Source organism: Squalius cephalus (genome assembly GCF_949319135.1).
Source record: "Squalius cephalus genome assembly, chromosome: 12".
Taxonomy (NCBI): Eukaryota; Metazoa; Chordata; class Actinopteri; order Cypriniformes; family Leuciscidae; genus Squalius; species Squalius cephalus.
Genome location: NC_137133.1, coordinates 38,980,205 through 38,997,016, shown reverse-complemented (window position 1 = coordinate 38,997,016; position 16,812 = coordinate 38,980,205). Strand labels below are relative to the sequence as shown.

Sequence of the window (16,812 nt, the reverse complement as noted above, 5' to 3'; positions counted from 1 at the left end):
GTGTTCTGGTGTTCATGTGTTTATGTGTTCTGGTGTTCATGTGTTCTGGTGTTCATATGTTCTGGTGTTCATGTGTTGTGTTCTTCATGTGTTGTGATGTTCAGGTGTTCTGGTGTTCATGTGTTCTGGTGTTCAGGTGTTGTAGTGTTCTTCATGTGTTGTGGTGTTCATGTGTTCTGGTGTTCATGTGTTGTGGTGTTCAGGTGTTGTAGTGTTCTTCATGTGTTCTGGTGTTCATGTGTTCTGGTGTTCATGTGTTCTGGTGTTCATGTGTTGTGTTCTTCATGTGTTGTGATGTTCAGGTGTTCTGGTGTTCATGTGTTCTGTGTTTATGTGTTCTGGTGTTCATGTGTTCTGGTGTTCATATGTTCTGGTGTTCATGTGTTGTGTTCTTCATGTGTTGTGATGTTCAGGTGTTCAGGTGTTCTGGTGTTCATGTGTTCTGTGTTTATGTGTTCTGGTGTTCATGTGTTCTGGTGTTCAGGTGTTGTAGTGTTCTTCATGTGTTGTGGTGTTCATATGTTCTGGTGTTCATGTGTTCTGGTGTTCATGTGTTGTGGTGTTCAGGTGTTGTAGTGTTCTTCATGTGTTCTGGTGTTCATGTGTTCTGGTGTTCATGTGTTGTGGTGTTCATGTGTTCTGGTGTTCATGTGTTCTGGTGTTCATGTGTTGTGGTGTTCAGGTGTTGTAGTGTTCTTCATGTGTTCTGGTGTTCATGTGTTCTGGTGTTCATGTGTTGTGGTGTTCATGTGTTGTGGTGTTCATGTGTTGTGGTGTTAATGTGTTCTGGTGTTCATGTGTTCTGGTGTTCATGTGTTGTGGTGTTCATGTGTTCTGGTGTTCATGTGTTCTGGTGTTCATGTGTTCTGGTGTTCATGTGTTCTGGTGTTCATGTGTTGTGGTGTTAATGTGTTCTGGTGTTCATGTGTTCTGGTGTTCATGTGTTCTGGTGTTCATGTGTTGTGTTCTTCATGTGTTGTGATGTTCAGGTGTTCTGGTGTTCAGGTGTTCTGTGTTTATGTGTTCTGGTGTTCATGTGTTCTGGTGTTCATATGTTCTGGTGTTCATGTGTCATGTTCTTCATGTGTTGTGATGTTCAGGTGTTCTGGTGTTCATGTGTTCTGTGTTTATGTGTTCTGGTGTTCATGTGTTGTGGTGTTCAGGTGTTGTAGTGTTCTTCATGTGTTCTGGTGTTCATGTGTTCTGGTGTTCATGTGTTGTGGTGTTCATGTGTTGTGGTGTTCAGGTGTTGTAGTGTTCTTCATGTGTTGTGGTGTTCATGTGTTCTGGTGTTCATGTGTTGTGGTGTTCACGTGTTCTGGTGTTCATGTGTTGTGGTGTTCATGTGTTGTGGTGTTCATGTGTTCTGGTGTTCATGTGTTGTGGTGTTCACGTGTTCTGGTGTTCATGTGTTGTGGTGTTCATGTGTTGTGGTGTTCATGTGTTCTGGTGTTCATGTGTTGTGGTGTTCAGGTGTTGTAGTGTTCTTCATGTGTTGTGGTGTTCATGTGTTGTGGTGTTCATGTGTTGTGGTGTTCACGTGTTCTGGTGTTCATGTGTTGTGGTGTTCATGTGTTGTGGTGTTCATGTGTTCTGGTGTTCATGTGTTGTGGTGTTCACGTGTTCTGGTGTTCATGTGTTGTGGTGTTCATGTGTTGTGGTGTTCATGTGTTCTGGTGTTCATGTGTTGTGGTGTTCAGGTGTTGTAGTGTTCATGTGTTGTGGTGTTCATATGTTCTGGTGTTCATGTGTTGTGGTGTTCTGGTGTTCATGTGTTCTGTGTTCATGTGTTCTGGTGTTCATGTGTTGTGGTGTTCAGGTGTTGTAGTGTTCTTCATGTGTTGTGGTGTTCATATGTTCTGGTGTTCATGTGTTCTGGTGTTCTGGTGTTCATGTGTTGTGTTCTTCATGTGTTGTGATGTTCATGTGTTGTGGTGTTCATGTGTTGTGTTCTTCATGTGTTGTGATGTTCATGTGTTGTGGTGTTCATGTGTTGTAGTGTTCTTCATGTGTTGTGGTGTTCATGTGTTGTAGTGTTCTTCATGTGTTGTGGTGTTCACGTGTTCTGGTGTTCATGTGTTCTGGTGTTCATGTGTTCTGGTGTTCATGTGTTGTGGTGTTCATGTGTTGTGGTGTTCATGTGTTGTGGTGTTCAGGTGTTATAGTGTTCTTCATGTGTTGTGGTGTTCATGTGTTGTGGTGTTCATGTGTTGTGGTGTTCATGTGTTGTGGTGTTCATGTGTTGTGGTGTTCAGGTGTTGTAGTGTTCTTCATGTGTTGTGGTATTCATGTGTTCTGGTGTTCATGTGTTCTGGTGTTCATGTGTTCTGGTGTTCATGTGTTGTGGTGTTCAGGTGTTGTGGTGTTCATGTGTTCTGGTGTTCATGTGTTGTGTTCTTCATGTGTTGTGGTGTTCATGTGTTGTGGTGTTCAGGTGTTGTAGTGTTCATGTGTTCTGGTGTTCATGTGTTGTGGTGTTCAGGTGTTGTAGTGTTCATATGTTGTAGTGTTCTTCATGTGTTGTGGTGTTCATATGTTCTGGTGTTCATGTGTTGTGGTGTTCTGGTGTTCATGTGTTGTTGTGGTGTTCATATGTTCTGGTGTTCATGTGTTGTGGTGTTCTGGTGTTCATGTGTTGTAGTGTTCTTCATGTGTTGTGGTGTTCATATGTTCTGGTGTTCATGTGTTGTGTTGTTCATGTGTTGTGCTGTTCATGTGTTGTGGTGTTCATGTGTTGTGTTCTTCATGTGTTGTGGTGTTCATGTGTTGTGGTGTTCAGGTGTTGTGGTGTTCATGTGTTGTGGTGTTCATGTGTTCTGGTGTTCATGTGTTCTGGTGTTCACGTGTTCAGGTGTTCTGGTGTTCATGTGTTGTGTTCTTCATGTGTTCTGGTGTTCATGTGTTGTGTTCTTCATGTGTTGTGATGTTCATGTGTTGTGGTGTTCCTGTGTTGTAGTGTTCTTCATGTGTTGTGATGTTCATGTGTTGTGGTGTTCTGGTGTTCATGTGTTGTGTTCTTCATGTGTTGTGATGTTCATGTGTTGTGGTGTTCATGTGTTGTGTTCTTCATGTGTTGTGGTGTTCATGTGTTGTGGTGTTCATGTGTTGTGGTGTTCATGTGTTGTGATGTTCATGTGTTCTGGTGTTCATGTGTTGTGGTGTTCACGTGTTCTGGTGTTCACGTGTTGTGGTGTTCTTCATGTGTTGTGGTGTTCATGTGTTCTGGTGTTCATGTGCTGTGGTGTTCACGTGTTCTGGTGTTCACGTGTTCTGGGTGTTCATGTGTTGTGGTGTTCATGTGTTCTGGTGTTCATGTGTTGTGGTGTTCATGTGTTGTGGTGTTCATGTGTTGTGATGTTCATGTGTTCTGGTGTTCACGTGTTCTGGTGTTCACGTGTTCTGGTGTTCACGTGTTGTAGTGTTCTTCATGTGTTGTGGTGTTCATGTGTTCTGGTGTTCACGTGTTGTGGTGTTCACGTGTTCTGGTGTTCACGTGTTCTGGGTGTTCATGTGTTCTGGTGTTCATGTGTTGTGGTGTTCATGTGTTGTGGTGTTCACGTGTTCTGGTGTTCATGTGTTGTGGTGTTCATGTGTTCTGGTGTTCATGTGTTGTGTTCTTCATGTGTTGTGGTGTTCATGTGTTCTGGTGTTCATGTGTTGTGTTCTTCATGTGTTCTGGTGTTCATGTGTTCTGGTGTTCACGTGTTCTGGGTGTTCATGTGTTGTGGTGTTCATGTGTTCTGGTGTTCATGTGTTGTGGTGTTCATGTGTTGTGGTGTTCATGTGTTGTGATGTTCATGTGTTCTGGTGTTCACGTGTTGTGGTGTTCACGTGTTCTGGTGTTCACGTGTTGTAGTGTTCTTCATGTGTTGTGGTGTTCATGTGTTCTGGTGTTCACGTGTTGTGGTGTTCACGTGTTCTGGTGTTCACGTGTTCTGGGTGTTCATGTGTTCAGGTGTTCATGTGTTGTGGTGTTCATGTGTTGTGGTGTTCACGTGTTCTGGTGTTCATGTGTTGTGGTGTTCATGTGTTCTGGTGTTCATGTGTTGTGGTGTTCATGTGTTCTGGTGTTCATGTGTTGTGGTGTTCACGTGTTCTGGTGTTCAGGTGTTCTGGTGTTCATGTGTTGTGGTGTTCACGTGTTCTGGTGTTCATGTGTTGTGGTGTTCATGTGTTCTGGTGTTCATGTGTTGTGTTCTTCATGTGTTGTGGTGTTCATGTGTTCTGGTGTTCACATGTTCTGGTGTTCATGTGTTGTGTTCTTCATGTGTTGTGGTGTTCATGTGTTGTGGTGTTCATGTGTTGTGTTCTTCATGTGTTGTGGTGTTCATGTGTTGTGGTGTTCAGGTGTTGTAGTGTTCATGTGTTGTGGTGTTCATGTGTTCTGGTGTTCACGTGTTCTGGTGTTCATGTGTTGTGTTCTTCATGTGTTGTGGTGTTCAGGTGTTCTGGTGTTCATGTGTTCTGGTGTTCATGTGTTGTGGTGTTCAGGTGTTGTAGTGTTCTTCATGTGTTGTGGTGTTCACATGTTCTGGTGTTCATGTGTTGTGTTCTTCATGTGTTGTGGTGTTCATGTGTTGTGGTGTTCAGGTGTTGTAGTGTTCATGTGTTGTGGTGTTCATGTGTTGTGGTGTTCATGTGTTGTGGTGTTCAGGTGTTGTAGTGTTCATGTGTTGTGGTGTTCATGTGTTGTGGTGTTCATGTGTTGTGTTCTTCATGTGTTGTGGTGTTCAGGTGTTCTGGTGTTCATGTGTTGTGGTGTTCATGTGTTGTGTTCTTCATGTGTTGTGGTGTTCATGTGTTCTGGTGTTCATGTGTTGTGGTGTTCATGTGTTGTGTTCTTCATGTGTTGTGATGTTCATGTGTTGTGGTGTTCATGTGTTGTGTTCTTCATGTGTTGTGGTGTTCATGTGTTGTGGTGTTCATGTGTTCTGGTGTTCATGTGTTGTGGTGTTCATGTGTTCTGGTGTTCATGTGTTGTGGTGTTCATGTGTTGTGGTGTTCACGTGTTCTGGTGTTCACGTGTTCTGGGTGTTCATGTGTTGTGGTGTTCATGTGTTCTGGTGTTCATGTGTTGTGGTGTTCATGTGTTGTGGTGTTCATGTGTTGTGATGTTCATGTGTTCTGGTGTTCATGTGTTGTGGTGTTCACGTGTTCTGGTGTTCACGTGTTGTAGTGTCCTTCATGTGTTGTGGTGTTCATGTGTTCTGGTGTTCATGTGTTGTGGTGTTCACGTGTTCTGGTGTTCACGTGTTCTGGGTGTTCATGTGTTCTGGTGTTCATGTGTTGTGGTGTTCATGTGTTGTGGTGTTCACGTGTTCTGGTGTTCATGTGTTGTGGTGTTCATGTGTTGTTGTGTTCATGTGTTCTGGTGTTCATGTGTTGTGTTCTTCATGTGTTGTGGTGTTCATGTGTTCTGGTGTTCATGTGTTGTGTTCTTCATGTGTTGTGGTGTTCATGTGTTCTGGTGTTCATGTGTTGTGGTGTTCAGGTGTTGTAGTGTTCTTCATGCGTTGTGGTGTTCATGTGTTCTGGTGTTCATATGTTCTGGTGTTCATGTGTTCTGGTGTTCACATGTTCTGGTGTTCATGTGTTGTGGTGTTCATGTGTTGTGGTGTTCATGTGTTGTGTTCTTCATGTGTTGTGGTGTTCATGTGTTGTGGTGTTCAGGTGTTGTAGTGTTCATGTGTTGTGGTGTTCATGTGTTCTGGTGTTCATGTGTTCTGGTGTTCACGTGTTCAGGTGTTCTGGTGTTCATGTGTTGTGTTCCTCATGTGTTGTGGTGTTCATATGTTCTGGTGTTCATGTGTTGTGGTGTTCTGGTGTTCATGTGTTGTGATGTTCATGTGTTGTGATGTTCCTGTGTTGTAGAGTTCTTCATGTGCTGTGATGTTCATGTGTTGTGGTGTTCTGGTGTTCATGTGTTGTGGTGTTCATGTGTTGTGGTGTTCATGTGTTGTGTTCTTCATGTGTTGTGGTGTTCATGTGTTGTGGTGTTCACGTGTTCTGGTGTTCATGTGTTGTGGTGTTCATGTGTTGTGGTGTTCATGTGTTCTGGTGTTCATGTGTTGTGTTCTTCATGTGTTGTGGTGTTCATGTGTTCTGGTGTTCATGTGTTGTGTTCTTCATGTGTTGTGGTGTTCATGTGTTGTGGTGTTCACGTGTTCTGGTGTTCACGTGTTGTGGTGTTCTTCATGTGTTGTGGTGTTCATGTGTTCTGGTGTTCATGTGCTGTGGTGTTCACGTGTTCTGGTGTTCACGTGTTCTGGGTGTTCATGTGTTGTGGTGTTCATGTGTTCTGGTGTTCATGTGTTGTGGTGTTCATGTGTTGTGGTGTTCATGTGTTGTGATGTTCATGTGTTCTGGTGTTCATGTGTTGTGGTGTTCACGTGTTCTGGTGTTCACGTGTTGTAGTGTTCTTCATGTGATGTGGTGTTCATGTGTTCTGGTGTTCATGTGTTGTGGTGTTCACGTGTTCTGGTGTTCACGTGTTCTGGGTGTTCATGTGTTCTGGTGTTCATGTGTTGTGGTGTTCATGTGTTGTGGTGTTCACGTGTTCTGGTGTTCATGTGTTGTGGTGTTCATGTGTTGTGGTGTTCATGTGTTCTGGTGTTCATGTGTTGTGTTCTTCATGTGTTGTGGTGTTCATGTGTTCTGGTGTTCATGTGTTGTGTTCTTCATGTGTTGTGGTGTTCATGTGTTCTGGTGTTCATGTGTTGTGGTGTTTAGGTGTTGTAGTGTTCTTCATGCGTTGTGGTGTTCATGTGTTCTGGTGTTCATATGTTCTGGTGTTCATGTGTTCTGGTGTTCACATGTTCTGGTGTTCATGTGTTGTGTTCTTCATGTGTTGTGGTGTTCATGTGTTGTGGTGTTCATGTGTTGTGTTCTTCATGTGTTGTGGTGTTCATGTGTTGTGGTGTTCAGGTGTTGTAGTGTTCATGTGTTGTGGTGTTCATGTGTTCTGGTGTTCATGTGTTCTGGTGTTCACGTGTTCAAGTGTTCTGGTGTTCATGTGTTGTGTTCTTCATGTGTTGTGGTGTTCAGGTGTTCTGGTGTTCATGTGTTCTGGTGTTCATGTGTTGTGGTGTTCAGGTGTTGTAGTGTTCTTCATGTGTTGTGGTGTTCACATGTTCTGGTGTTCATGTGTTGTGTTCTTCAGGTGTTGTAGTGTTCATGTGTTGTGGTGTTCAGGTGTTGTAGTGTTCATGTGTTGTGGTGTTCATGTGTTGTGGTGTTCATGTGTTGTGTTCTTCATGTGTTGTGGTGTTCATGTGTTGTGGTGTTCAGGTGTTGTAGTGTTCATGTGTTGTGGTGTTCATGTGTTCTGGTGTTCATGTGTTCTGGTGTTCACGTGTTCAGGTGTTCTGGTGTTCATGTGTTGTGTTCTTCATGTGTTGTGGTGTTCAGGTGTTCTGGTGTTCATGTGTTCTGGTGTTCATGTGTTGTGGTGTTCAGGTGTTGTAGTGTTCTTCATGTGTTGTGGTGTTCATGTGTTCTGGTGTTCATGTGTTCTGGTGTTCAGGTGTTGTGGTGTTCATGTGTTGTAGTGTTCTTCATGTGTTGTGGTGTTCATGTGTTCTGGTGTTCATATGTTCTGGTGTTCATGTGTTCTGGTGTTCACGTGTTCACGTGTTCTAATGTTCATGTGTGTTGTGGTGTTCATGTGTTGTGGTGTTCACGTGTTCTGGTGTTCATTCATATGTTCTGGTGTTCAGGTGTTGTAGTGTTCTTCATGTGTTCTGGTGTTCACGTGTTGTGGTGTTCTTCATGTGTTGTGGTGTTCATGTGTTCTGGTGTTCATGTGCTGTGGTGTTCACGTGTTCTGGTGTTCACGTGTTCTGGGTGTTCATGTGTTGTGGTGTTCATGTGTTCTGGTGTTCATGTGTTGTGGTGTTCATGTGTTGTGGTGTTCATGTGTTGTGATGTTCATGTGTTCTGGTGTTCATGTGTTGTGGTGTTCACGTGTTCTGGTGTTCACGTGTTGTAGTGTTCTTCATGTGATGTGGTGTTCATGTGTTCTGGTGTTCATGTGTTGTGGTGTTCACGTGTTCTGGTGTTCACGTGTTCTGGGTGTTCATGTGTTCTGGTGTTCATGTGTTGTGGTGTTCATGTGTTGTGGTGTTCACGTGTTCTGGTGTTCATGTGTTGTGGTGTTCATGTGTTGTGGTGTTCATGTGTTCTGGTGTTCATGTGTTGTGTTCTTCATGTGTTGTGGTGTTCATGTGTTCTGGTGTTCATGTGTTGTGTTCTTCATGTGTTGTGGTGTTCATGTGTTCTGGTGTTCATGTGTTGTGGTGTTTAGGTGTTGTAGTGTTCTTCATGCGTTGTGGTGTTCATGTGTTCTGGTGTTCATATGTTCTGGTGTTCATGTGTTCTGGTGTTCACATGTTCTGGTGTTCATGTGTTGTGTTCTTCATGTGTTGTGGTGTTCATGTGTTGTGGTGTTCATGTGTTGTGTTCTTCATGTGTTGTGGTGTTCATGTGTTGTGGTGTTCAGGTGTTGTAGTGTTCATGTGTTGTGGTGTTCATGTGTTCTGGTGTTCATGTGTTCTGGTGTTCACGTGTTCAAGTGTTCTGGTGTTCATGTGTTGTGTTCTTCATGTGTTGTGGTGTTCAGGTGTTCTGGTGTTCATGTGTTCTGGTGTTCATGTGTTGTGGTGTTCAGGTGTTGTAGTGTTCTTCATGTGTTGTGGTGTTCACATGTTCTGGTGTTCATGTGTTGTGTTCTTCAGGTGTTGTAGTGTTCATGTGTTGTGGTGTTCAGGTGTTGTAGTGTTCATGTGTTGTGGTGTTCATGTGTTGTGGTGTTCATGTGTTGTGTTCTTCATGTGTTGTGGTGTTCATGTGTTGTGGTGTTCAGGTGTTGTAGTGTTCATGTGTTGTGGTGTTCATGTGTTCTGGTGTTCATGTGTTCTGGTGTTCACGTGTTCAGGTGTTCTGGTGTTCATGTGTTGTGTTCTTCATGTGTTGTGGTGTTCAGGTGTTCTGGTGTTCATGTGTTCTGGTGTTCATGTGTTGTGGTGTTCAGGTGTTGTAGTGTTCTTCATGTGTTGTGGTGTTCATGTGTTCTGGTGTTCATGTGTTCTGGTGTTCAGGTGTTGTGGTGTTCATGTGTTGTAGTGTTCTTCATGTGTTGTGGTGTTCATGTGTTCTGGTGTTCATATGTTCTGGTGTTCATGTGTTCTGGTGTTCACGTGTTCACGTGTTCTAATGTTCATGTGTGTTGTGGTGTTCATGTGTTGTGGTGTTCACGTGTTCTGGTGTTCATTCATATGTTCTGGTGTTCAGGTGTTGTAGTGTTCTTCATGTGTTCTGGTGTTCATGTGTTGTTGTGTTCTTCAGGTGTTCTGGTGTTCATGTGTTGTGGTGGTCAGGTGTTGTAGTATTCTTCATGTGTTCTGGTGTTCATATGTTCTGGTGTTCATGTGTTGTGGTGTTCATATGTTCTGGTGTTCAGGTGTTCTGGTGTTCATATGTTCTGGTGTTCATATGTTCTGGTGTTCATGTGTTCTGGTGTTCATATGTTCTGGTGTTCAGGTGTTGTAGTGTTCTTCATGTGTTCTGGTGTTCATGTGTTGTGTTCTTCAGGTGTTCTGGTGTTCATGTGTTGTGGTGTTCAGGTGTTGTAGTATTCTTCATGTGTTCTGGTGTTCATATGTTCTGGTGTTCATGTGTTCTGGTGTTCATATGTTCTGGTGTTCAGGTGTTGTAGTGTTATTCATGTGTTGTGGTGTTCAGATGTTGTAGTGTTCTTCATGTGTTCTGGTGTTCATATGTTCTGGTGTTCATGTGTTGTGATGTTCAGAGGTTGTGGTGTTCATGTGTTCTGGTGTTCATATGTTCTGGTGTTCTTGTGTTGTGATGTTCAGAGGTTGTAGTGTTCTTCATGTGTTCTGGTGTTCATATGTTCTGGTGTTCATGTGTTGTGGTGTTCATGTGTTCTGGTGTTCATATGTTCTGGTGTTCTGGTGTTCATGTGTTGTTGTGTTCTTCAGGTGTTCTGGTGTTCATGTGTTGTTGTGTTCTTCAGGTGTTCTGGTGTTCATGTGTTGTGGTGTTCATGTGTTCTGGTGTTCATATGTTCTGGTGTTCAGGTGTTGTAGTGTTCTTCATGTGTTGTGGTGTTCATGTGTTGTGGTGTTCATGTGTTGTGGTGTTCAGGTGTTGTGGTGTTCATATGTTCTGGTGTTCAGGTGTTGTAGTGTTCTTCATGTGTTGTGGTGTTCATGTGTTCTGGTGTTCAGGTGTTGTAGTGTTCTTCATGTGTTCTGGTGTGCATGTGTTGTGTTCTTCAGGTGTTCTGGTGTTCTGGTGTACATGTGTTGTGTTCTTCAGGTGTTCTGGTGTTCAGGTGTTGTGGTGTTGTGGTGTTCATGTGTTGTGTTCTTCAGGTGTTGTGGTGTTCTGGTGTTCATGTGTTGTGTTCTTCAGGTGTTGTGGTGTTCAGGTGTTGTGGTGTTCAGGTGTTGTAGTGTTCTTCATGTGTTCTGGTGTTCATGTGTTGTTGTGTTCTTCAGGTGTTCTGGTGTTCATGTGTTGTGGTGTTCAGGTGTTGTAGTATTCTTCATGTGTTCTGGTGTTCATATGTTCTGGTGTTCATGTGTTCTGGTGTTCAGGTGTTGTAGTGTTCTTCATGTGTTCTGGTGTTCATGTGTTCTGGTGTTCATGTGTTGTTGTGTTCTTCAGGTGTTCTGGTGTACATGTGTTGTGTTCTTCAGGTGTTCTGGTGTTCAGGTGTTGTGGTGTTCTGGTGTTCATGTGTTGTGTTCTTCAGGTGTTGTGGTGTTCATGTGTTCTGGTGTTCAGGTGTTGTAGTGTTCTTCATGTGTTCTGGTGTTCATGTGTTGTTGTGTTCTTCAGGTGTTCTGGTGTTCTGGTGTACATGTGTTGTGTTCTTCAGGTGTTCTGGTGTTCAGGTGTTCTGGTGTTCATGTGTTGTTGTGTTCTTCAGGTGTTCTGGTGTTCTGGTGTACATGTGTTGTGTTCTTCAGGTGTTCTGGTGTTCAGGTGTTGTGGTGTTGTTCAGGTGTTCTGGTGTTCATGTGTTGTGTTCTTCAGGTGTTGTGGTGTTCAGGTGTTGTGGTGTTGTTCAGGTGTTCTGGTGTTCATGTGTTGTGTTATTCAGGTGTTTTGGTGTTCAGGTGTTGTGGTGTTGTTCAGGTGTTCTGGTGTTGATGTGTTGTGTTGTTGTGTTCTTCAGGTGGTGTTGTGTTCTTCAGGTGTTGTGGTGTTCTTCAGGTGTTCTTCAGGTGTTCAGGTGTTGTGGTGTTGTTCAGGTGTTGTGGTGTTGTTGTGTTCTTCAGGTGTTGTTCAGGTGTTGATGTGTTGTGTTGTTCAGGTGTTGTGGTGTTGTTGTGTTCTTCAGGTGTTGTTCAGGTGTTGATGTGTTGATGTGTTGTGTTGTTCAGGTGTGCGGGGCTTCAGGACGTGTTACCAGGAGATGCTGAAGGTGGTGAAGGGCTTCATTAAACAGCCTCTCGAGCTGAAGGACAGCGCCAGCTTCTACGCCTTCTCGTATTACTTCGATCACGCTGTCGAAGCCGGACTCATCGGTAAGACCATCAATATCTTCCAAAGGAACAAACATAAAATGTGTTGCGTACCTTGTGTACCTGTGTGTTGTGCAAGTTCCTAAGTACCTGGCTATATTATTTGATAGTCAATAATCTTTTAAGTTACTTTTAACGGATTATGTGTTTTATCCTTTGGTGAATTGCTGTTGTGATTCTTGATTGTGTTTTGATGTGTATTTGTATGTCTGTGTTATTAACGCTGCTGACTTGGCCAGGACACTCATATAAAAGAGATTTTAACCTGGTAAAATAAAGAATGAGTAAAATGATGATAAGCTTTTTGATTCTGCTTTTTTATTTCCACCCACAGTACTTAAAATCCTTTACCTAATTTAGTGTTCCGGGTCAAAAATGACCCGCCTTTTAAAAATGTCTTGTAAATCTCGTTATGCTATGTTCTCGCCAAATATTGGATTTCATCTTTTTATCGTTTTCTTTCAGTTAGCACAGGTTTTGTATTTCTGTTATGGATCTGATTGATTGTAGGCCTCATGGATCTGAGTTTATGCAGTTTTTTGGAGTTTAATAAAGTTTTTTCACCTAAAAAAACAGCTGCATAAACTCAGATCCATGAGGCCTACGATCAATCAGATCCGTAAAAGAAATACAAAACCTGTGCTAACTGAAAGATAACAAGTTGATAAAAAAATATAAATCCAATATTTGGTGATAAATTAGCATAACCAGAGATTTACAAGACATTTTTAAAAGGCGGGTCATTTTTGACCCGGAACACCGCAAGTGTAGCAAGGTGGGAAAAAACACACAAAAAATGACAAAAGTGATTAAAAACAACAAAAAAATTGATTAAGAAAATTATTGTCAGTAAGTTTGTCCAATGTCTTCAAGGAAAAAGTAAATCCTCAACACAACACAACATTAATTAAGCACTTATTTAATATATGTCTCACTTTAACTGTTTCTGCTTTTTGTTTGTTTTTGCTGATGATGAATCTCAGATGATACCAGAGGAGGAGCCGTGAAGATCCGAGACTTTAGGAAACGAGCGAAAGAGGGTGAGATTTACGTTTAATCTTTATTTACATGTTCTCATCTTATATTTGATCATGTTGACATATATGTGCAATGTACAATGTCAATATTATACAACTGAAAAATGAACTCACTTGTTGCAGTGTGTAACCGACCGTCGAAGCGCAGTCAACTCAATGAGTTCCTCTGTATGGATCTCACATACATCATCTGTCTGCTGAAAGATGGCTTTGGTTTTAAAGAAAGCACCGTTCTGCAGGTACGTTAGTGTTTCTGCCGTGTTTGATTTACTCGAGGTTAGATGGTTAACGTCAATGCTTGTGTTTACACAGCTAACCAAGAAGGTGAGGAACGTGGAAACCAGCTGGGCTTTGGGTGCCGCCATCAACCACTTCCAGAAGTTCAGGATTCATTAAAAACCATCCGTGAACCACTTCCAGAAGTTCAGGATTCATTAAAAACCATCCATAAACCACTTCCATTCATTAAAAACCACAGATGAACCACTTCCAGAAGTTCAGGATTCATTAAAAACCATCCATAAACCACTTCCATTCATTAAAAACCACCCATGAACCACTTTCAGAAGTTTAGGATTCATTAAAAACCATCCATAAACCACTTCCATTCATTAAAAACCACCCATGAACCACTTCCAGAAGTTCAGGATTCATTAAAAACCATCCGTGAACCACTTCCATTCATTAAAAACCACCCATGAACCACTTTCAGAAGTTTAGGATTCATTAAAAACCATCCATGAACCACTTCCAGAAGTTCAGGATTCATTAAAAACCATCCATAAACCACTTCCATTCATTAAAAACCACAGATGAACCACTTCCAGAAGTTCAGGATTCATTAAAAACCATCCATGAACCACTTCCAGAAGTTCAGGATTCATTAAAAACCATCCATAAACCACTTCCATTCATTAAAAACCACAGATGAACCACTTCCAGAAGTTCAGGATTCATTAAAAACCATCCATGAACCACTTCCAGAAGTTTAGGATTCATTAAAAACCTTCCGTGAACCACTTCCAGAAGTTCAGGATTCATTAAAAACCATCCATGAACCACTTCCAGAAGTTTAGGATTCATTAAAAACCTTCCGTGAACCACTTCCAGAAGTTCAGGATTCATTAAAAACCATCCGTGAACCACTTCCATTCATTAAAAACCACCCATGAACCACTTCCAGAAGTTTAGGATTCATTAAAAACCATCCGTGAACCACTTCCAGAAGTTCAGGATTCATTAAAAACCACCCATGAACCACTTCCAGAAGTTCAGGATTCATTAAAAACCATCTGTGAACCACTTCCAGAAGTTTAGGATTCATTAAAAACCATCCGTGAACCACTTCCATTCATTAAAAACCACCCATGAACCACTTCCAGAAGTTTAGGATTCATTAAAAACCATCCGTGAACCACTTCCAGAAGTTCAGGATTCATTAAAAACCATCCGTGAACCACTTCCATTCATTAAAAACCACCCATGAACCACTTCCAGAAGTTTAGGATTCATTCAAAACCATCCGTGAACCACTTCCATTCATTAAAAACCACCCATGAACCACTTCCAGAAGTTCAGGATTCATTAAAAACCATCCGTGAACCACTTCCATTCATTAAAAACCACCCATGAACCACTTCCAGAAGTTTAGGATTCATTAAAAACCATCCGTGAACCACTTCCAGAAGTTCAGGATTCATTAAAAACCACCCGTGAACCACTTCCAGAAGTTTAGGATTCATTAAAAACCACCCATGAACCACTTCCAGAAGTTTAGGATTCATTAAAAACCATCCGTGAACCACTTCCAGAAGTTCAGGATTCATTAAAAACCACCCATGAACCACTTCCAGAAGTTCAGGATTCATTAAAAACCATCCGTGAACCACTTCCATTCATTAAAAACCACCCATGAACCACTTCCAGAAGTTTAGGATCCATTAAAAACCATCTGTGAACCACTTCCAGAAGTTCAGGATTCATTAAAAACCATCCGTGAACCACTTCCATTCATTAAAAACCACCCATGAACCACTTCCAGAAGTATAGGATTCATTAAAAACCATCCGTGAACCACTTCCAGAAGTTCAGGATTCATTAAAAACCACCCATGAACCACTTCCAGAAGTTCAGGATTCATTAAAAACCATCTGTGAACCACTTCCAGAAGTTCAGGATTCATTAAAAACCATCCGTGAACCACTTCCATTCATTAAAAACCACCCATGAACCACTTCCAGAAGTTTAGGATTCATTAAAAACCATCCGTGAACCACTTCCAGAAGTTCAGGATTCATTAAAAACCATCCGTGAACCACTTCCATTCATTAAAAACCACCCATGAACCACTTCCAGAAGTTCAGGATTCATTAAAAACCATCTGTGAACCACTTCCAGAAGTTCAGGATTCATTAAAAACCATCCGTGAACCACTTCCATTCATTAAAAACCACCCATGAACCACTTCCAGAAGTTTAGGATTCATTAAAAACCATCTGTGAACCACTTCCAGAAGTTCAGGATTCATTAAAAACCATCCGTGAACCACTTCCATTCATTAAAAACCACCCATGAACCACTTCCAGAAGTTTAGGATTCATTAAAAACCACCCATGAACCACTTCCAGAAGTTCAGGATTCATTAAAAACCATCCGTGAACCACTTCCATTCATTAAAAACCACCCATGAACCACTTCCAGAAGTTTAGGATTCATTAAAAACCATCCGTGAACCACTTCCAGAAGTTCAGGATTCATTAAAAACCACCCGTGAACCACTTCCAGAAGTTTAGGATTCATTAAAAACCACCCATGAACCACTTCCAGAAGTTTAGGATTCATTAAAAACCACCCGTGAACCACTTCCAGAAGTTTAGGATTCATTAAAAACCACCCGTGAACCACTTCCAGAAGTTTAGGATTCATTAAAAACCACCCATGAACCACTTCCAGAAGTTTAGGATTCATTAAAAACCACCCGTGAACCACTTCCAGAAGTTCAGGATTCATTAAAAACCACCCATGAACCACTTCCATTCATTAAAAACCACCCATGAACCACTTCCAGAAGTTCAGGATTCATTAAAAACCACCCATAAACCACTTCCAGAAGTTCAGGATTCATTAAAAACCATCCATAATCCACTTCCAGAAGTTCAGGATTCATTAAAAACCACCAATGAACCACTTCCATTCATTAAAAACCACCCATAAACCACTTCCAGAAGTTCAGGATTCATTAAAAACCACCAATGAACCACTTCCATTCATTAAAAACCATCCATAAACCACTTCCAGAAGTTCAGGATTCATTAAAAACCACCCATGAACCACTTCCATTCATTAAAAACCATCCATAAACCACTTCCAGAAGTTCAGGATTCATTAAAAACCACCCATGAACCACTTCCATTCATTAAAAACCACCCATAAACCACTTCCAGAAGTTCAGGATTCATTAAAAACCACCCATGAACCACTTCCATTCATTAAAAACCATCCATAAACCACTTCCAGAAGTTCAGGATTCATTAAAAACCACCCATGAACCACTTCCAGAAGTTTAGGATTTATTAAAAAGTTTAATGGTCTTAAAATAGGCTTCGGTTTCTTTCTTTATGCAAAACATATTGTCATCAGATCATGTGGAGTTCATGTTAATCTTACTGAAGGTTAATGTGTGATTGAGATCAGAACACGTCTGCTTCTGGCGATGCGATGTCTTGCAGACGCGCTGACGGCTCGCAGGAGTTTTCTGTTTACATTACCAAGCTAATGTTGTAATGTTTGCATCAGTCTGTCTTTAATGTCTGAGCATTTCTTTTTGGTTTGTTTTTTCAATTAAAAAATGTTACAACGTTCTTATGAATGTTTGTCTCTATTAGTCATGGTGTAGATTTTTATCTTTAACACTTTAAATACAAACATATTCTAAACAGAAACTGGGTAAGTAACAGTGACCTGTATCTCATGACTGAATGTCAACCACAAACAACCAAAACTCGGGCACTGAACGTCACATCCATCGTGTATACATTTTACTACACAAGACTAACGCTGCCTTCACATGCTGTCGGAATTATCATGAATACTAGTTTCCTAGTCGAGTTTCCTAGTTCCTAGTCGTGTTTACTGCTGAGAAACACAGAGATCATTTTGACTGCCGAGTTTCTGAGTTGGGCGAGTCATAAACGTTCAGCATGGCGGAGGAGAGAACGATTGCGGCT

General features: G+C 41.7%; 1 protein-coding gene across 4 annotated transcripts in view; it reads left to right on the top strand.

Annotated features, from left to right (window-relative positions):
• entpd5b (ectonucleoside triphosphate diphosphohydrolase 5b) overlaps nucleotides 1–16,446 on the top strand; it is a 46,319-nt gene extending 29,873 nt beyond the window's left edge. For all 4 annotated transcript variants that reach the window (XM_079887887.1, XM_079887890.1, XM_079887889.1 and 1 more), the window contains exons 11-14: nucleotides 11,409–11,552; nucleotides 12,533–12,589; nucleotides 12,710–12,825; nucleotides 12,899–16,446. In XM_079887887.1, coding sequence (XP_079744013.1) covers nucleotides 11,409–11,552; nucleotides 12,533–12,589; nucleotides 12,710–12,825; nucleotides 12,899–12,982 — 401 coding nt within the window. In that variant the 3' untranslated portion in view covers nucleotides 12,983–16,446. The remainder of the gene's footprint in view (nucleotides 1–11,408; nucleotides 11,553–12,532; nucleotides 12,590–12,709; nucleotides 12,826–12,898) is intronic.
• The last annotated feature ends 366 nt before the right edge of the window (nucleotides 16,447–16,812 follow it).